Consider the following 21,699-nt stretch of genomic DNA (forward strand, 5'->3'; position numbering starts at 1 on the left):
CCGGGCCGCCGCCGCCGCCGCCCCGGTCCGCGCCGCCCGCCCGCGGGGTCTGCAGGCCCGCCCGCGCGGCAGCGCCCGGGAGCCCGGCTGCACCCGAGGCCAGACACCTGTCGGCCGGGCCGGCGTGGTCGCGCGGCCAGGATGAAAGTGACCGTGTGCTTCGGCAGGACGGGCATCGTGGTGCCCTGCAAGGAGGGCCAGCTGCGCGTCCGGGAGCTCACGCAGCAGGCGCTGCAGCGGTACCTGCGGACCCGGGAGAAGGTGGGCGCGCGGGGGGCGCACAGGGCACCTGCAGGCGCCCCAGGCCGGGCGGCGACGCAGGGGACGCGGAGCCCCCGGCTGGCGGCTCGATTTGTCACTCCCTGGGGCCACCACTTTTGCGTGCTGCTAATCTAAGTGACCTGGGTGTCTCTGGGCGTCTGTGGGCCTTGCTTCTCTAGGGGCTGGGAGGAAGCGCACCCTCAGGATCACTTGGGGGCTCGTTAGAAAGGCGCAGTCTGGAGCCCTGGTCCAAGCCCACTGCCGCCGTCTGCCTCCTAACAGGCTCCCAGGGGGTGGGAAGGACCCTTGAGTGTGAGAAGCGCCGCTTTAGAAGTTGGTGGAGGCAGCGCTTCTCCAGGGCACGCTTGAAGGTGCTGTTCGCCTCAGGTGTGATTTTGGACCCGCCAAGGCCCGCCCCACTTCTGCTCCTTGAAGTTAGAAAGTTGACTGGTACAAGTAACAGATACTCGGAAGTGATAACTGATGGGGCCCTTGGAATTTCACCCCCGCGAGCCGGTCTCCCTGGGTGACCTGGGCAGGAGCTCAGGTGGAAGGATGCTGTTTGCTTAGGCCAACCGGTCTACATTTTGAGTGTTTAACCCCACACATTCTATGAGCATTTACTACATTTGTGGGCTGTGTCAGGTCCTGGGTGACATACGACAAAGGCTGTCCCCAGCTCTGTCCCTGAAGTCAGAAACAAGTAAAAATTAAGTGACTATTATTTTTAAGTGTTCAGGGCATGTTGAGAAGACCTAGTGGGACTCTAGAACTCGTCCCAGGTGTTTGGGTGACATACTGGGCCTCTGTCTTCTTGAATGGAACCTTTAAACGAAGGTATTGAAGAGCACTTTTTATTTTTTTGATACTCAGATGGAACGTCTTGTATGCCCCCAATCCTCTTCAAACAGGACAAGTCGTAAACTCTGGCTTTCGAGGCCAATGAGTCTCTTAATATTTCTTGTCATGCTGTGAGAATTGTAGAAATAGTTTTGGCCAATTTAGTGATGGAAAGATGTCATTTGTAGTTTCTTTTAATGTCTTATAGGTTATCCAAGGCATAAAAGTAATTCTGTTTTTTCCAAATAGATAGTTGAGGCATTGAAGAAAATCTCTGCATCTTCTGTGCCTCCACTAAGAATTATTACATGAAAAAACATTCTACTCTGGATGAATACACATGCATGTTACCTTGAACAGTCAAGAGTTGGGGAAGAGTGTAGTGACAGGTCTGTTAATATGCTGAGTATGATCCCCAAAGCTGAACCCTTTACTAATGGAATTTAGGTAGAGGACTGAAAACAGTCAAAGTGGCCTATAAAACTGTATGAGTATCTACCCCAGTGTCTTTTCCATTGTTACAATAGTGTATGCTGTTTGTATTGTGTAATTCAGTTAAAAACTGCGATTTACAGAAGGAACCAATTGTCCTTGAAATCATATTACACTAACTTCTGAAAGTAAGTTAAGGTTAATAGTAAGATCGTTATTCAAGACAAATTATTAAAGTAGATCTCATTGAAGGATTGTCTCATGGAAAGGATAAACATGTTTATTTTTAACTCATTATTAAAAATAATTCATGTCCTAAAATCTCATAAGTTTGGAAGTTTAGTATATGGAGCTGTTCAAGTAATAGTAAGCTACAAGCTTATAAATAACATACAGGGAATTAACTAGGCAATATTTAATGCATTGTAATTTGATCTTAAGAGGTGTTAAAAAGCTATTGAAGCTATTGATATTCTGGACTGAAAGCATAATTTATAATATCACAGATCCCATAATGTAATTGTATTGATCAGTTTACTATTATTACCTGACATTACATTTTTTTGTGTTTACATTTATATATTAGCGAATGTGACATTTAAAGGTCACCTGCAGCTTATAAATCCTCCCTCCCTTCTTTGGCTTTTAAAATCTCAATTTAATAAGTGGCAAGTGATATTTTTCCCCTCCCAAAATATTCCTTCCCCATAGTTTCATTTTAAATAGTATTGTAATCATAACAAGGCTTAACTAATATTAAATGATATCCCTAATGGAACTAAAATGTCAAGAAATACTCTGACAAATTCCATGCTTTTATCCATTGAATTTTGAAAATAATAGGAAAAGACCAGAAATGTCAAAATTCAATTTGAAAAACAATTTGTCATAAATCCACTGTCTTTAAATCAGTGAAAGAGATTTAAAAGGCTTGTTTCCCTGGACAGCAAGGTTCTAAGCCCTGTGCTGAATAATAATAACATAACAACTACCGTGAATTGTGGTTACTGTGTGCAGGCACTGTTCTAGGAGCTTGACGTATATTAAATGACTTACTCCATGAGGTAGGTACTCATATCCCCATTTTACAATTAGAGGAAAAAGAGTCACAGAGGTATGACTAGTGCGTGGTAGAATTGGGATTTGAGCCCAGGAACTGTGTCTTCTGGTCCTTACTCTCAGTCATTAACTACACAGCTCAGTAGGTTATTATGCATGGGAATTTACCCATCTTATTTATTTTTTACCATTTTTTTAAAAAGACACTTCCATCTACAAACTGCTACAATAACCCATCAACCTGAAGATAGCAATTCTGTTTCTCGCAGAGAGATGGGACATCCACAAATTCCTCCTGATTGTATCTTTTACAGTACAGGTCTACATGTTACAGAGAGAAGTCTAATTTCTGAGCCAAATATTGCAGGATTTTCGAAGTATGAAAAATATTCCTTAGTCCTATTACAAATGGAAAAAATTGGGCAAGGTCTCTTAGACATCCGAGTAGAGAGTGCTGCATAGGAACAGATTTGGCAGGAACATAAATGTAAGTTAAGCCTGTTTCTTCCAGGGCCCTGAATAATTGAGATGAGAGACAGGCAGCTTCCAAAATTGAGGACAGAGTTGAGGTTTCGAGAGCTGGGAGGGTAAGTGAAGCCCAAGGAGGCCATTCTGGATTTTGTGGGCAGCATCAGAGAAGTCTTCACCTCCTGCTGAGAGGAAACAAAGAAGACTGGTGTTTGTGGAATGTGGGGAACCAGCTGAATCAGCATCAGATAAGCCAGGAGGAGGCAGGATGCTGAAGAAACTCAGGGACCTTTGGGAAGGCTTTCATTATGTTCTGAAGTCTGGGACTTTGGGGGCCGGCTGCCTCCTCGCTCCCTGCCATTTGATGAACTGTCCTGGGGAGTTGAGTTGACCTAGGGGGCAAGAATTGTGGGCTGCTTGGCTTTGGATCCTGGTAGTTTGCGTCCCAGGCTCTAAGTCCAATTTAGTGAAGTAGTTGGTGGAGAGGAGATTGTCTTTTTAAGTATTCAAGGTGAGGATCGTTGAGTATTTAGCTAAATTTATTGTCACAATTACCTGTCGTAGGTGAATGGGTAATTGAGTCATATCCTGCAGGTGCTCTCAACCCTGGCTGATCATTAGTTACCTCTAATTTTAGTATTTTAAATAGTACAGATGCCTGACTCCCTTTCTCCAAGATTCTTATTCACTGGGTTTGGAGTGGAGCCTGGCCAGAGGCATTTTGAAAAGTCCTCCAGATGATTCAAATTCCTGGCCAGGGTTGAGGACCATTAATCTACTACCATCTTTTGGTATCACTGAACTTGTTTGATTTTAAACTCTTTTGGCGGCAGATACTGTCTTACACACCTACAGACCAACCTGTTATTAGCGACTGTCCCTCTACTCCTAGCCTGAATGGATTCTCAGAGCAGGGCTCAAATAGTTGATTAAATTGAACATTCATTATATATGTGCATATATATGTATGCACATGTACACATACACGGAAGATGAAGTGAATAGGGAAAGGCTAGTCTAGTAACGAGAGTGTGCAGTGTGTTCAAGAGTTGTAATGAATGAGACAATATGAACATTGAGCTTATGGGATAGTAGGTATGCTGGAATTTTTAAGAAGCACATTTGTGGATCTGTGTATGAAAATATCTTTTTTCTTAAAAGCAAAAAAAAAACCCATTGATAGACTTTTCAAAATGAATCTCTTCTGTATTCAGATATCTTGAATAATTTGTTTCACAAGTTGAGACCAGCTTCTCAGATCTGAACAAGAGAAACAACTCCATTTGCTGATTCCTTTTGGGATCAGAATCTAAGAATCTGTACAGTAACAAGAATCTTGTATGATACTATATGGGACTAGCCTCCTTTCAGCATGCTAGAAGTCTTGCATTCCTGAACTTTTCAGCTTTTGATGTCTTATGGCCAGATTTCAAGGGTCCTGTGTACATAAACTAGGACCACACTGGATTCCCAGGATGCTTTTCCGCTGATTGGGCGCTGACTGGTTGGAGTGCGCTATCTCCTGCTCAGTTCTCCCTCCCCTGAAGTGGGGGCTGGATGCTCTGCCCAGCGTGTGCACAGGCCTGACCCACCCTCAGCGTGGCGCATGCTCCTTGCTTGGTTTTGTTGCTGCCACTTGCATTGAGCAGCCTCTAAGTTTGCACACCCACTGCTCGTGGGGCCTGCTGTGACCCACAGATGTGGTTTTTTAGTTCTGCTCAGTGTTATATTTTGACTTGGTTGTCACATTTAAATATTTTGAGATTTCATGCAAAAATCCAGATTTCTGGCTGCTTTTGGGGAAAAGCAAATCCGAAGCTCTGACGATACTGGGCTTTATTTCCCCACATAACAACCATCATTAGAGCTGAGGACACTTCTTTCTCTTTAGAAGGAAACCTTATGCTCTAGTCTCCATTATTACCTCCCCCACAGTGAGTACGAGTTATTATCCTCATGCTTAACTTCTGACTCTGTTCTTTTCATACTTAGGACCTGCTTAATGCATTGTTGCTCTTTGCTCCTGGACCGCCTCTTCTCTCTCCTCTGACACACACACACACACACCCTGTCTGTGTATAATCCAGTGACCTACAGATAGGGTTTGCTGACTCGTGTTTGGGCTGCAGTTTACTTTGTCTGAGTAAGTGATTTGTTCCCTGTGGGCTGGAGCCACAGCCCTGACTTGTAGTTTGGAGCACTGTGCTGACATGGCTTAGTTAACCAGGTGTTCATTGCCAGGGCATTCTGTGCCATAGGTTCTCTTTGAGGAAATTGGACAAATGACAATGTCAGATTTTTATGAAACTGTTTTCCGAGAGGATTGCTTCATAAAGTCATCGGAGGAGTCTGTTATGAATGCAGAGCACTGAGTCTCTCTAGGAAAGTCTGCAGCACTGCAGCCCGGTAGACCTTTCTGCGATGACGGAAATCTTCTAGATCTGTGCTTTCCCATGGGGTAGCCACTAGCCACGGATGGTTGTTAAATGCATCAAATGTAGCTAGTGCAACTGAGGGGCTGCATTTTAAATTTTTCTTAATTTGAATTTTGAATAGTCACAAGTGACTTCCCTCCATGGATGGTTCGGGTCTGAAGCTCCTGTGATGGCTTCTCTCAGCTGCTCTCGGAAACCGCTCATCTGGAGCTCAGACCCCAGGCAATCCTTAACTTGACATTCTTAGACATGTTGCTTCTGTTCTGTTGAGAACTTTGCCATCAGAAAGGGAGCTTCATTTCCTCTTGGGTATCCACAAGTGGTAGAGAGAGCCTTTAAAATCTTAAATCTTCCACCTAGACGTGAGCAAGAACTGGCTGAGTTCTCGAACAGGTGGAGGTCAGCCTCCGCTTGCACCCTTGGTGCAACCACCTCCATGTTCAGTACTGGATGGATGACGGGCTGACAAGGAGTGGTGAACACCAAGCTGGGCTTTTCAGTGAGATTTGGGCGCTGCTTGATGAGCTCACCCAGCATTATGGGTCCAAATATCACCTGTGTAGCTCCAGCCCGGATCTCCCCCCTGAACTCCAAACCCTGCATAGAGCCCTCCCCTTCACGCCTTTGCTTGGATGGCAGGTGGGCGTCTTACACTCAGCCTGTCCCAGAAAGAAGCCTGATGCCCTCCTCCAGATTCACGCCTCCCACACTCTTCCCGTCTCATTAAATGGCGGTGCTGTGCTTTTGGTCGTTCAGGCCAGAAATCCTCGTAATCATCCTGACTGCTCTTTTCCTCTTATGAGCCACATAAAATCAGGTTGGCTTCGTTCTCACAATATACCCAGAATCTGACCACTTCTCACACTCTTTTCTGTTAGTGGGCTGGGGTTTGGAAAGACGCATTGGACTTTAGTTTTCCTCTTTCTGCCCCTGTTCACCCCAGTTCAGTCTCTTCTCAACCCGGCAGCTAGAGTGCAGTTCTAGTTAGGTCATGTCGTTCGTCTTCAAGATCCATCTCTCCGTGGCTCCCATTTCCCAGATGGCCTGTAAGGTGCTCCATGACCTGGCTGCCTGTGCAGAAGAAGTTAACATAGCAGGCCTGAGGCTGCTGTCCTTAGATCTCCTTGCAAGGCTGGCTCTTGACTGGCATCCTGGAACTCGGATTTGTGTGGGTTTCCACTGTTCCCTGAGAAGAATGGCTCACTGTGCCAAAACTGTTTATGCAAATGGTATGGTTTATGCTGAGCACCTGCTCTTTTTCTGGGGTCTGGAATTTTTGTGCATGCTTGGCTACTTGACCAGCCCCCAGTGAAAACGTCAGATGCTGAGACTTTAATGAGGCACCTTGGTAGACACTGTTTCACGTGTGTTGGAATTTGTTGCTCAGGGAATTGTGTGTGTCCCCTCCACCAGGGGAGCACCCTTGGAAGCTTGTGCCCAGTTTCCCCAGCTTCACCCGTACGCCTTTTCCCTTTGCTGCCTTTGCGGTGTGTCCCACTGTTATATTAAAGTCATAGCTGAGGATGCCTGTGTGCTGAGTCCTGGAAGTCCTCCTAGTGCGTCACTGGCCCTGGGTGGTCTTTGGAACCCTGACACAGTGTCTCTCGCCTTTCAGACCTCGGCTTCCACCCCCTCTCACTCTTCCCCAGCACACTGGTGCCCGGGCTGTTATTCAAGCATGCCAGATAGGCTGTCACCTCATGTGCTGTTTCCTCTGCCTGAAATATTCTCCCCTCTGATCCACGTGTCTGGCTCCCTCATCTTTTCCATTTAAAAGATTGTTCCTTTCTTCCTGACCACACTATTAATAATTGCAACCCTCTACCCGTCCTCTGTATTGCTCTCTCCTGCTTTATTTTTCTCCACAGAACTCATCCCTCCCTCCCGTACTGCTTATTTCAACCGTCTTTATTGTCTGTTTCTCCCCATTGGAATGTTGGTCCAGTAAATGTGGAGACCTTTGTCCATTTTAGTCATTCCTGAACGCCTGGCATCTACAAGAATGCCCCTTACTTAGCAGGCTGTCAATAAATTCCTTGTAGAATAAGTAGTTCTTTTACCATGTGTCCATCGTTGTCTGTTACATTTATGTCTTGCTCTGTTACAAACTACCCCAAAATGACGTAGCTTGAAATAACATCTAACAGTACGTGGAGAAGGCTCAGTGTGCTGTTTCCTAGGTCCGGGATCTTCAGGGTTGGTGTCTTCATTCACATGTGTGGTGACCCAGCTAGGATGGCTTCAATAGCTGGGGGCTGGCTGCAATGGCTTCACTGGGGCTTTTGTCTGGAGCCTCAGTTCTTGCTGTCGCTGGGTTCCTGGGTTCCCTTTCGTGTTAGTCTCAGGATCATCTTCCCCTGGCCTCTACAGCAGAGGAGCTAGACTTCTTACTTGGCAGCTCAGGGCTCCAGAGGGTGCGAAAGCAGAAGCTGCCAGATGTTCTTAATGCTCAGACCTGCAACTGGCATGATGTTTCCTGTCATGTTCTATTAGTTAAAGCCAGTGACAGCTCCAGCCCAGATTCAAGGGAGAGGATTATACAAGGAGCTGAATAACAGTAGGTCTAGTTCTTGGGGGTGGAGGCGGTGGGGCACCAATGTATCGGGTCACAATGTTATCCTAGGTGATAGGAATGTGAAGATTAACCAGTCACCACCCTGGTTCTGCTGAGTTTCACAGCCTCCTGGGGATGAGGCACACATGTGAATCAGCCAATTTTGCTCCAGTGGTCTACTCACTGGGATACAATGTAGACAAGGAATGCTCTTTGAAACTGGAGACACTGAAGCTGTTTTGAAGGATGATGGGGAATTTACTGGGAGGAAAAGTGAGGTTAGGCATTCCAAGTAGAAGGAACAAAGTGAGACGGCCTCAACTTGGTGAGGGAGTCATGAAGAGCTGGGCAGAGCCCGGGGAGGCGTGGTGATGCAAGGGGTGACTGGAATCAAGTTGCGAAGGCCCTGAGGGGCCACCCTAAGGGGTTTTCATGCTTTCTTAATGTAGCCGTTGGTCTTATTACAAACACATTCACGTTTTACTCTCTTTGCATGAGTCTAAAAATATGTGTATGAGCTTAAAGAGGAGGATTTTTGGAAAGTCAGATAATATTTCTGTTAAGGCCTCACCAACCACTTGGTTACCCTGGTTGTCACACCTTCCCCAGCTAGACTGCTCTCAATGAGATTGTCAAGATCTGGTCGCTAAAACCCATGCCTACTTTTCCATCTGTATTTTTGATCATGTCCCACCTTTTAAAACTCTCTCGGGGCCGGCCCTGTGGCTGAGTGGTTAAGTTGGTGCGCTCTGCTGTGGCGGCCCAGGGTTTCGCTGGTTCGAATCCTGGGTGCGGACATGGCACCACTCATCAGGCCATGCTGAGGTGGCATCCCACATGCCACAACTAGAAGGACCCAGAGCTAAAAATATACAACTATATACTGGGGGGATTTGGGGAGAAAAAGCAGAAAGAAAGAAAAAAAGAAGATTGGCAACAGTTGTTAGCTCAGGTGCCAATCTTTAAAAAAATAAAAAAATAAGTAAAACTCTCTCTTCTCGTGAGATTTCCAGGACTTTTAATCATATCTCTTTCTTCTCAGTCTTTGCAAGTGCTCCCAACACTATTTCAATGTGTTCTGGTGCCTCAGGGTTCTGGCCTTTCTCTCAGTGGGATCCCATCCTTTCCATGGCTTTAGCTACCCCCACATACACACCTCTAGCCCTGAACTTGCTGTAGACTCCAACATCCACCTGCCTCTGGACCTCCCCACCTCGATGAACTACCCACAGGCAGTTCAAGCCCAGCCTGTTCTCTCTAAATCTGCTTGTCTTCCTTCTCCTGTGGCCAGTGTCTCTGTTTCTGCCGCCATCCTTCACTTGGCTCTCTAAGCTAGAAACCTGGAAATCCTTCATCCATTAATGATTTCTCCTTCCTCATATGCCACCACATGTCTGGTTGGTCAGAAAATGCCTTTGATGCTTATAAGTGATATTTCTTAGATCTGCTTCCTCCTGTCTGCCCCAAAGCTGTGCCATTTCTCATTTCTTCTACTGGGAATTGCAGCAGACCCTTAACCTTATGGCCTTGCATCTGATGGTGTCTGGAACACTGCTGGGAATATTTAGATGGTCCCATTGCTTTTAGGTCAAAACCCAGATTTTGCTCCCTGTTCAGTGTCTTCTCTATCCTTGTATCTCCTTTAAATTCCTACATGCAATGTAGTGTTCTCATGCTTCCCCACCCCAGGTAAACCCCACCCACCCTTCAGGATGCATCTCCAGCTTCTTGTTCCCTAGGAAGCCCCTCCCTCCCTTTCCCAGGGCTTGTGTTCCCAGAGCTCCCCACACTTATACTTTTTTTTTTTTTTTTGAAAACTACATCTTACTTTATACTGTCTTTCAGCCAGGGTCTACTAACTTTATAGACAACCTCAAATGACAGTGGCTTATTCTGGCAAATGGTTCTCTTTCTGGGTGGGGGTGGGGCCTCTGACTCCCTGTGGCCTTGGAGTTTTCTCTACATCCCTGCACTGTGCTGACTGATGAGCAAAGAGTGTGCAGGATGCAATGGGAGATTTGGGGCCTGGCCTGGAAGTGGCAGAAATCACTTGTGTCAGTATTCCACTGGTGAGATTAGCCGTGTGCGCTGTCTAGATATGGTGGGCTTGGGAATGTAGTCTGCTAGGATATAGGAGAGCGACTAGCCAGGCTCTGCCACGTCCTGCAATCATTTTGTCTCCCCACTGTGCTGTGAACATTTCAGGAACAAAGAATGAGGCTTTTATTTTCCTATCCCTGTTTTTAGCACAGTATCTGATATATAGTATGTGCCATAAATGCTTGTTAAATTGTATCAAATTTCACATCATTTCCTTTCATAAAAATGAGAATGACCTTGTATTCAACACAATGTTTTGTAGTTTGAAATCTTTATATGTGATACAGTTTTTTAAAAAAGTCCAAGTACAACTTTTCTCTTGATTATCTTCAAATACCTCATCATATCCACATTTGTCGGCAGTAGTTTAGCGGGCCGTTTTATCTGCTACGTTGATTGTCTTAAATAACAGCTTCCAATTCTGATGGGTTGACTCGCCTCTCAGATTTTGAGACCCAGTGCTCTGTAGCTGTAGATTTTGAATGAAGGGACTTCATAATGTTTTTGCTTTGTGAAGATTTTTGCAGTGATGTCTCATATTTGAACAATGTTTGATGTTCAGTGTCCTATTCATTAATTTCATGTTGATTTTAAAAATAATTCTGGATTATCTCGATTTGGGTGCAGTCTTTATTTTTGAAAGACATGGTATCTGTGCTCAGGGGCTGCCAAATTTGATCTGCCTGCCATCTCTGGGCTCACCCATTCTTTTGATTGCTGGATTGCACTTTCTGGATTGCGACGAGGTGGAATTGTAGATACCAAGAGATAGGCTGGTAAAAAGGCTTCAGTCTCCGTTAGTCTCTGTCAGATGCAGTGCCAAGTATCATCCAGATAAATATGCCCTGTACTGTTCCTGTCCTCTGCCTCGGCTGAGGTTATTGACCTGGCCGGTGATCCTAGGCCCTGGAGGAGGAGCTGGTGGGGCCCACTTGGTGATGATGGCAGAGAAGAGAAGACACGTCCACAACTCTTGGCTAAGCCACCATCAGCAAGACCAGAGAACCACGCTGATGGGAAATGGGAAAAATCAGACCCATTTTATTGCTCCCTTTGAGGCAGAAATTAAGAGCTATGGGGCGCTCCAGTAAGAGACTTCTGATACCTTTTTAGAGAGGTTTAGGGTAAGTTTTGCCACTATTCTTTTATAGAGACATCAACCCTAGAAAGAGTGACCTCTAAGCAAACACAGGCTTTTGACAAGGGATATACACATAGAACTTGTACTCCTTCCTCTTTATAGGTCTAAGTGGGCTGTTTTGGCGAAGGGATGCAGAGATAGTGGGGTACCTGAGTTAAGAATGATGAGAAATAACTGCAGTCTCTTAACCCCATCTACATCACATTAAAGAGTGTGTCGTGTATTCACTGAGGCCTTAGTCAGACCCCCAAGTACTGGTTGCTTTGCCTCAGTCATCGGTGGCAACTGACAATCAAATGTCCCTTCAGTCACTTGAGAAGATTTAGAGAGCGATTTTGGTCAAGCGTTGTGTTTTGTGCTCGGGGTATAGAATAAAATAAGGCATCTTCCTGTTCCCATCAGGCTCCAAGACTCAAAGGGCAGAGAGAACAATGTAAATAAACAAAATGCAGGGTGGTAGAGGAGCCCAAGGGTGATGGGCAGAGGGCGCGGTCACGTTGACTTTGCTTGGAGCCAGGGAGATGGGGAGTCATGTAGGGTTCACTCAGAGTTATACCCGGGCAGGTTTTGAAGGATGCATGGACATTTGCTAGGACAGCAGAGGGGTCTGGGGGAAGCAGCCTGCCACTGACTGAAGATAGACAAGTGGTTCTTTGGGCAGGGGAAGAGGATATGATTACGGAAAGTTTCCCAAGGGCGCTTGTGGGCTGGAGTAGTGGAGAATGAGGCTGCAGGAAAAAGGCTGGTCAAAGCCAGGAGGCCTTTGTTATGAAGCGCTGAAGAGCTTGAGGAGTCAAGGACCTTTCTGGGCTGGGTGGTGATGTTCTATTTGCCTTCTGTATCAGTTGCCCTGGAGGGTGGAGACAGAGGGAGCTAGGATTGGAGGTGGAGGAACTGGCCCAGGTCCCTGCTGTGGGAGTGGAGGTTAGATGATTGAGGCAGAAGAGGAAATGGGCTTTGAGCTTTGGGGGGCAAAGTAATCAGACTTGGGAGTTGACTGGATGTGGTGAGGAAGCTGTGGGTGGAAATGGAGGGGAGGGAGCAGCCTGAGATTTATGTTATTCAACAGACATTTCAGTGCTACAGCTGTGTTCTAGGCCCCGAAGCCTAGGGTTGCCAAACAAGTCAGACATGCTCTGTGCCCTCACGGAGCCCCGTAGATAGGGACAGGCAAGGGGAGACCACGGACAGATGAAGGCGTTGCTGGGGACTGTGGAGGACGTGGCTGAGGTCATAAATCATGAGTTCACAAAAGTGCTAATCTTTTGCATCGGTTGTTTGCCATTGGATTAGAGCCTTGATTCGAGATTGGGATTTGAGGGCAGGTGTAGAAAAGACGTGTTGTGCAGACATAAAAGCGGTCAGACTGAGTCGATGCATGTATGGACTAAGTCGATGAATGTATGGACTATGTCGATGGCTTGCAGACATTTTTGATAGAGATTCCTGGTGGCTGGATATGTTTGCCCCTCCAGACCCACTAATGACCTTTCTCCAGGCTCTGCTGTGACTAAGGAGGCTGGGCAGTGTGGACTGTCTCTGTCCCTGGCTTCTGCTTGAGTCAGTAATGGGGAGGCGGCGGCAGGAGAATGGATGGTGCTCAGCTCCTGGGAACCTGCCAGGTCCCTGTGGGTTGGCTGCCTCCTTTACTAAAGGCCATCACTCCTTGTCAGCAAGCCTTCCCATCTGCCTCTCTCCCCTGTGTCAGCATCCACTCCTTTCCCCGGCCCCTTGGTCCTAGATGATGGCAAGGTCACCACTGTTCTGAGCACTACCCTTCCTGTTTCCCTTCATGAATAGTTTCTGTATTAAACTCCTAAGTGCCTAATTTCAGTGAACCATCTGTTGCCTGCCAAGATCTGGACTGAGAAATACAGTAATGATAGGTTTTTCCTTCATGACCCAGTACCCACAGCACACACACACAACTGAAATAAAAGTTTCATGAGGGTACTTGCCCTTAATATGAATGATACCCTCCGATTTTTTTATCCTATTGTTTCATTTAAAAAAAGTAGTTGAGACACACCAAATTGATTTCACTGCCCACTAATGGGTTACGGTCAATGGTTAGAAAACTCCTGGGTCTACTTGACTTTTAGGGGACACTGGACGGGTCATAAGGTCAGGCGACTCTGGAAATCACCACAGCTCTAGGATCCCATTGTTTTATGGATTGAGATAAAGTGTGAAGCTGAGTAAAGTAAATTAGGAAAGCTCAATTCCTAGCATCAAGTATGTATTATAAGTGTCTAAAGGAATTTTTCTTTGGATTATAATGCCAAGTGCCCTGTGTGTGTAATAGATAAGATTGGAATCTGGAGACTTGTGAATGGCCAGCATGTAAGCTAAGAGTCATCTTGGCCCAGAAGTCTGTGTGGCCTGATAAAATCTTGAAGAAATTGAAGGAGTTTTACTTGTCATCCCGTTTTTCTTTCATCATGACATAGTAATAGTATTGATAACTTTAAATATTAGGTTCTGGATTACTTCCTTTTGTAGCAAGGAGTTGAGGAAATGCAAGATGGATAAATAATCCTTTTCTCTGTCTTTATAGGCACATTTGTAGAGATTCAGTGGGCTTGAGTTTTGACAGCAGTGTTTGAGCAGAGACATTTTCCCAGAATCTTAAAAAAAAATCTAACTGCAGTTCAGAAATTTCTGGTAAAAAAAATTGTTTTTTTGGTCGCTGCAACTAGGTTTGCAATTGAGATCTTCTTTCTTTTGCTCCACTTTTGCCTGTGGGTGGGGAGGGCTACTTGGAAATGTTCCTCTGGATGATGAGGAGGCCCTCTCTGTATTGTGGTCTTAGTCTCCTAGGGCTGCCATGACAAAGTACCACAGACTGGGTGACTTAAACAACAGAAGTTTATTTTTTCACAGTTCTGAAGACGAGAGGTCCAAAATCAAAGGGTTGGCAAGGTCATGCTCCCCTTGAAGCCTCTGGGAGAGGAGCCTTCCTGCCTCTTCCAGCTTCTAGTAGCTGCAGACGCGCCTCAGCTTGTGGCAGTGTATCTCCCGTCTCAGCCTCCATCTTCACATGGCTGTCTTCCCTCTGCACCTCTTCTCCTCTGATGCAGACACCCATCACATCTGATTAGGGCCCACCCTAAGGACCTTGCTTAACTTGGTTACATCTGGAAAGACCCTCTTCACAGGTGTCAGGGGTTAGGACCTTAACAGATCTTTTCAGGGGATAATTCAACTCATTTTTGAATTGCTATTCAGTTTAATGAATTTTCCCCTCTTTTGCAATAAGAAACATTGGGGGAATTCTGTTGCTTCCCCATTGCCTTCCCCAAAATGTTACTTTCTATATTCTTCAAGTTTTTGCTTCGAAATTGTTCATGGAAAACTTTCTGTGTTTTTTCTTTTTCTTTCTTTTTTTTGAGAAATGGAGGTCTTATGGTCTGATATCACTTACTAACTACCTTTTCCACATAAACATTTTGGTATTTGTGCCTGTTCTTGTCTGTCTCTTCAGGTAGCCTTTTTGAGACGTGTGTTTGTCCTAAATTCCATCCCACCCCATGCCCTTGGTGGTCTCGCTTCGTCACGTATTGACTGAAGCTTGGTGAAGGGGCTGGTATGAATTTGCATTCCTATCCAGTCTGTAATTAAGTTAGCCACGGAGATGGCAGGTGGGTGTGTTTGAGCACCTGTCATGTGCCATGCAGCACAGTTGCTTTCCTTCAGGGCTTCACAGTCCAATTGGAGAGATGTGTACATATTGAAAAGGAAGAAAGCAACAACCAGGTGCCAGAGTAGTTTTCTGGCGTTAGGAAGCGAGAGAGCTCACAGTAGGCTGGAATGGCTAAATGGGAAAAATGGATAGAATTTAGATAAATGAAAGAAAGGAGTGGGGAGTATTCATGTGGCAGAGCAAAGGAAATAGAAACATTGTGACAGTTCTCAAACTTATTGTTTCCAACACCCCTTTTCACTCTTACATTTTAGAGGATCTGAAAGAGCTTTTTATGTGGATTATACCTATTTCTGTTTACCATATTAGAAATTAAAACTGAGAAATTAAAAATCTATTTAATTGATTTAAAATAGCAATGAACCCATAACAAGTCAAGATTACTTATTCTCATGAAAAATAGCTATATTTTCAAAGCAAAAGAAAAATTTAGTAAGGAGAGTAGCACTGTGTAACATTTTGTGTAAGTCTCTTTGATGTTTGCTTCTTGGGCAGCTGGATTCTCAAATCTGCTTTCTCATTCAGTCTGTTGCAATCTGTTGTTTTGGTTGAAATGTATGAAGAAGATCCTGTCTCACATAGATATGTAGTTGGAAGAGGGAGGAACATTGTTTTTTCAGTAGTTGTAGATATGCTTTTCGTATACTACATGCAAATCCAACGAGTGATGTTTGTTTCGGTCTTCCTTTCTTTGTCATACATTTATTATATCACAGTTTCTGTGGGTCAGGAACCTAGGCAGAGCTTAGCTGAGTCCTCTTCTTAGAATCTCACCAGCTACAATCAAGATGCCAGCTAGGCTGCGTTCTCAGGAGGCTTGACTGGGAAGAATCTGCTTTTAAGCTCACTCAGGTTGTTGGCAGAATTTATTCCTTGCAGCTGTAGGACTGAAGGGTTTTACTGGCTACTAGCTGGAGGCCACCCTCAGCTCCTAGAGGTCACCTTCTTTTCCTAGAGGTCCCTGCAGTTGCATATCATGTGGACTTTCCCAACCTGACTGATTACTTCATCAAGCCAGCGAGGAGGATCTCTAAAGCTAGCATTGGCTAGCAAGACTGAATCCTATATAACGTAATAATCATGGGAAAGATGTCTCCATAAGTGGTGGTTACTTAAAGGTTAGTTGCAGTGGGGAATCTGAAATCATTGCAATGAAATTTGCATACTCTGCTACGTTGCAATTCACTGGTTTGTGCTGTACTTTGAATAGATCTTCTATCTGTGCATGATCTTTTAACATCATACATTGGTCATTTGGCAAACATTGGTCACTGAGTTATGCTAACCTTCTAAATGTTGACACATTTCACTTCACAATTTCAAAAACCTCGTACATTGATACTCCCCTCCATTTCTTCAGAAGGGTATAAGTATTGGGAAGCTATCAAGCTCACAGTGGTGGGTACAAGTTTTCTAAAATTTTAATTTTTGCTGTATCATTGGCAACAAATACTGTCATTTGTTTTCTGTGCAATGCCCAGGTTCACATCATTTTGCTTTTGAGAAATATCTCCCCAAAAGCTCAAATATACATAACTGTAGTTTGTCTGTCAGTCCTTCTTTCACTGAAAACGGTGCTCCATGAAAAACCAGTTGGTCCAGCTCATTCGCTCAGGAGTGCTTTTCCCTGAGGTGACAGTCGTGAGTCAGGATGCAGAAGTGCTTCATTGTCCTTCCTATTTCTTCACATACAGTGTCAAAAAGATGAGAAATAAAAGGTCAAAAATTAATACAATTTTTATTGCTCCATCAAGGGCATTCTAAAGTTAAACTGGCCCTTTTTTAAGTGCAGATGAGTGGCAGCAGAGAACACGATGACTACTAATACAGTTTACTGCTTTGATTCAAGCTAAGGCACCAGCAGTTTTACCCACCATTGCTTTCTTTTTGCAAGGAAGGTTGGTGTGGAGCTAACATCTGTTGCCAGTCTTCCTCTTTTTGCTTGAGGAAGATTGTTGCTGAGCTAACATCTGTGCCAGTCTTACTCTATTTTGTATGTGTGACGCTGCCATAGCATGGCTTGATGAGTCGTGTGTAGGTCTGTGCCTGGGATCCAAACAGCGAACCCCCAGCTGCTGAAGTGGAGCACGCGAACTTAACCACTGCGCCACCGGGCTGGCCCCAACTTGCTTTTACACTGGCAGTACGAGCATCAACCTACTTGTTCCAAGGATAAACCGTGAGATCCCAGAAAGTTTATTCAGCACGTTGACTTTTTCAGCACCACTGTTTATTGTCAGGGAGTCACATTAAAAACATCTTCAATCAGTATAAGCACCAAGTAGTCACCTCATACAAAAGAAAAAGCAAGTTCAATCACGTCTCTAGATTAATCCATTTGTAAGGCAAAGGTGCGGTTCTGCAGGTGGGATATTAATTCAGTCTTCACACTTGCAGCCAAATCTTTATTGAGGAGTTCCTGCATCATTGGAAAGTGGCCTTGTTGCACTTTTTTTTAAACTGACTTGTCATCCAGCAGGCGTTCAGTAATGTCAACTGTACAAGGTTTTCTTACGTCCCGGTTATTGTGTGCGCTCTTCCAGCTAATGGAATACAATTGCTTACCCTATAAGGTGCTCCAGCAACTTTTTCATTTCTAGTTTGAGAAGCTGTAATAATTGGCTTTTAAAGTGCTCATCATGTCTGCATTTAAAAATGTTCGCTTCCTATTCCTTTAAATTCTTAGTGATTTCAAGATGATGCTACAACTTAACTATTTGAAAATGTTTTGTTGCATAAGACACAATGACGTAAATTACTAATATCTATTAAGGACAAGGAAAAGATAACTTTCGTATTTTTGTCTATTTACAGTTTTACCCAGTTTCCCCCTCCCCGCCTCGCTTTGGTAGATTCTTCCCTTCCATGAATCGGAGACCTCTGGTGCGTCAGTTTCACCATTTTTTCGTATCTTGAACGTGGATAGTGCAGCTGTGGTAGGTTGAAGAGGCAGGTCCCCCCTTTTTTATATGTTGGATTTTTTTTGATTGTGGTAAAATACACATAACATAAAATTTAGCACCTGAACCGATTTTAAGTGTACAGTTCAGGAGCACTAAACACATTCACATTGTTGTGCACCCATCACCACCATCCGTCTCCGGAACTTTTTCATCTTCACTAACTGAAACTCCATGCCTTTTAAACAACAACTCCTCCTCCTGCTCCCAGCCGCTGGTGATCACCATTCACCCTCTCTCTCTCTGAGTCTGACTACTCTAGGTACCTCATCTAAGTGAAATCGTATGGTATTTGTCCTTTGAGTCTGGCTTCTTTCACTTAGCATACTGTCTTCTGGGTTCATCTGTGTTAGAGCGTGCATCAGAATTGCCTTCATCTTTAGGTTTGAATGATATTCCAGTGTATGTAGACACCACATTGTGTTTGTCCATTCATCCATTGGTGGACACTTGGGTTTCTCCCACCTTTTGGCTATTTTGAATATTGCTCTGTGAACATAGGTGTACAAATGTATGTTCTGGTCTCTGCTTTTAATTCTTTTGAATGCATATGCTAGAATTGCTGGATTGTATGGTAATTCTATGTTTAACTTTTTGAGGAACTGCCATACTGGTTTCCACAGTGGCTGCACTATTTTACGTTCCTGCTAGCAATGTACAAGGGTTCAAATTTCTCCACACTCCTGCCAACATTTATTTTCCAGTTTTTTTTTAATAGCCACATTTATAATAGCAAAGTATCTAATTTCCCCTTTAAAACCAATGATGAATCTTTAAATATAAAGAAGTGATAAACTTTCTTTTAGTTTAGAATGAAATATTAATTTCTAACTTATAGTTGTTTGATATATTTGGACACTAGAAATAATTTTTGAAAACAGTTAACATATTGTAAATTTGTGACAGGACAAAATCTGCAAATAACCTTCTAGAATTACTTGGGGGAAAGTTTTGGCCTTGTGGCCCTCCTTAACAGGCCTTGAAACCACTCCCCCCCCCCGCCCCCGCCCCCCCAGGGTTCATACACCTCACTTTGAGGACTGCATGCCAAGGAGTAGTACTGGAAACACGTTCACAGTGAGTTCAGGCACTGTTTCCTTAGATCAGTAAAAGCTGTTTCTCTTGGTCTACGAACCTATTTACTATGAACTTCAAAATATTTTTTTGACAATCTACATCCAAGATGAATTTTTCTTTTGAAAAAAAGAAATAACAAACAAATCAGTTGCCATGGAATTAAGGTTGGGAAAGAAGAATGTTTTGTCGTTGACTGGGAACCTACTTAGGATCTGGCGATAGAGGGTAGGAATAAATTGTACTTTTCTGATAACAGAAATATTTTAACTCTGTTCCTAATCTTCTTTAATATATATATATATTTTTTTTGGTGAGGAAAGTTGTCCCTGAGCTAACATCTCTTGCCAATCTTCCTCTTTTTGCTTGAGGAAGATTGTCCCTGAGCTAAAATCTGTGCCAATCTTCCTCTATTCTGTATGTGGGATGCTGCCACCTCATGGCTTGATGAACAGTGTGTAGGTCCATGCCCGGGACCCAAACCCACAAACCCCAGGCCAGCAAAGTGGAGCATGCAAACTTAACCACTATGCCACTGGGCTGGCCCCTAATATTTTTTAAAGATAATTTAAGGAGGATGTACATATCTATCTTGAAGTTAAAAGAGATCTCTGAAGCAGCAATTCCAAGACTTACTTGAAACATTTTCAATATATTGTTAGAATGTCAGTTGGCATTTGGTGCATTCTCCTATTTGTGTGCTTAGAACAGCAGAATGGCAAAACAGTCTCTATTGGATTAGAAGATTACAAGAAATGATTGGAATTTGATTAAAGAAAAAAATTACAACAGAAGTTAGAGGTGTTATTTTGTATTTTGATGCCCAAATATATCACTGTTTAAAACGACATACTAAAAACATCAACATTTAACTGAGAGTACTTGCTTTTTCCACTGGCCATCCGCTGTTCCTTGGGAGGGGGGGTGCTCAATCAAGTTTCACCTAAGATCAGTGACAGCCCCACCTGTTGTGCTTTCATTGTGCAGCTTACATATTTCGGCTTTCTTGAAAAGAGCTGCTCTAAATATCACTAATTGTCTCCATGTGTATAGTCCATATCTTATTTTTTTAAAAAACAAAAGTGGTGATCACTTATCTTTTCTTTATAGTCAGACATCTCTTTGCTGTGATTTAGATGCTGTTTAAAAATCATAATACCTTTTTTTAAACTCCTGATTCATGGAGTGTAGATTTGTATAGTATAAATGTTTAACATTGTATATACGTACTAACATATAGGTTGAAATGATAAGACGAAGTGTGTAATAGAACAGTAATCAACATGGATATCTATCCATGTGACTATTAATGGGAGAATGTGGACTGTGTACCATTGCACAGACTGAGCATCCTACATTCATGTGGCAGACAGTCTCAGGTGGTGTGTCTGGCATTCTTGGTTGTGGCCATATTATTTAGGTAGATAGTTGTATAAGAAGATATTTAGTATATGTCTTTGTAACTAGAAATTGTTGGAGAGAAATTCTAGTTTTTTTCCCCTTTGGCTTTAACATTATGAGTAATACAATTTTGAACGTTACTTTGACTTGTTCTATGCAGTGATGATGAAAACTATTTGAGAAGGGGAGTGAGAACGCAATAAGAAAAGTACAAGTTTGTGCAAGAAGTGGGGAGCTGAGCCTAAATGTGGGAATGCTCATCTTGGGCCCTTTACTGCTGCAGCCTCAACGATCAGTATATTAAGCATCGTCAAGATGGCGTAAAAATGAAACCTTCTTCCTGTGTATTTGCCATGCTTTCCCACGTTTGGGCCTGGACTATTGAGTTGACATTTTGAAGTGTGTGGTCAATTTTATAATGGGGCTGAAGACACTCAGAGCAGTGGTTCGGATGACCATTGGGCTGGAGGCTTGTCAGGTGATCAGTGCTGATGGAGTCAAAATATTGGGCCTCTTCTGAGAAGGCAAAGTCTGGAGGGGGTGAGATTTTATAGAGCAAGACTCCTGAGCCACAGAGTATGTGTGGTAAAGCGAGGAGCTCCAGTCCCAGTGTGATGGAAGACATCTGTACTCCAAGTGAGGCAAGCCCTGCCCCCGGAGAGTATCTGGTAAATTCAGTGAATTCATTACTCCCAAGAGGTGGCCCAGGTGGGAAGCGTAAAGAATCTGGCTGTGTTTATGAGGTATGGCCAGACCATGCCTCGCTGTTAGGGGTGATGTTCAGAAGACAAATACACTACCTTGTGCCTCCTTCTGTGATCAGCCCGGGCCAGACCAGTGGGTAGAGTGAAGCCTGACGGCTTCTTTGTCATCCTGATGAGGATGAGGTCCATCCAGTTGGAGTCATGGGTCAGTTTCTGAGGACAGGTCGGTGAGAATGCTTTGGTTTTGGAACCTCTCTCGAGAATATTAAGATCCTTGATTGCTTGGATAAGAGCTTCACTCCAAAGGCAAGGGAAAGCAGAGACAATGATGTGGAAAAGCCCTCTTTGCGGTGGGTTGACTGGGGCGCAGTGGACAGGGTGAACTGGAAGTGGGAACAATGGAAGATCAAATAGTTAGCTGCTATAATGATGCGTAAATCCTGTTGGTATTAGCGCTGATTTCTGTGTACTTTATTTCTACTACTTCAGGCAATATTTAGAGTAGAAAATCTATGAACTTAGACTGGCTGGCAGGGACAGTCAAATAGATCCACGTGGGGTTTTGGG

The 21,699-nt window shown here is 44.0% G+C and overlaps 1 protein-coding gene across 3 annotated transcripts in view; it reads left to right on the top strand.

The window, feature by feature from the left end:
- The first annotated feature begins 6 nt into the window (after positions 1-6).
- The window catches only part of PARD3B (par-3 family cell polarity regulator beta), a 915,243-nt gene continuing 893,550 nt past the window's right edge, over positions 7-21,699 (top strand). For all 3 annotated transcript variants that reach the window (XM_046658143.1, XM_046658144.1, XM_046658145.1), the window contains exon 1: positions 7-261. In XM_046658143.1, coding sequence (XP_046514099.1) covers positions 142-261 — 120 coding nt within the window. In that variant the 5' untranslated portion in view covers positions 7-141. The remainder of the gene's footprint in view (positions 262-21,699) is intronic.

The sequence above is a fragment of the Equus quagga genome, chromosome 4 (assembly GCF_021613505.1).
Source record: "Equus quagga isolate Etosha38 chromosome 4, UCLA_HA_Equagga_1.0, whole genome shotgun sequence".
NCBI lineage: Eukaryota > Metazoa > Chordata > Mammalia > Perissodactyla > Equidae > Equus > Equus quagga.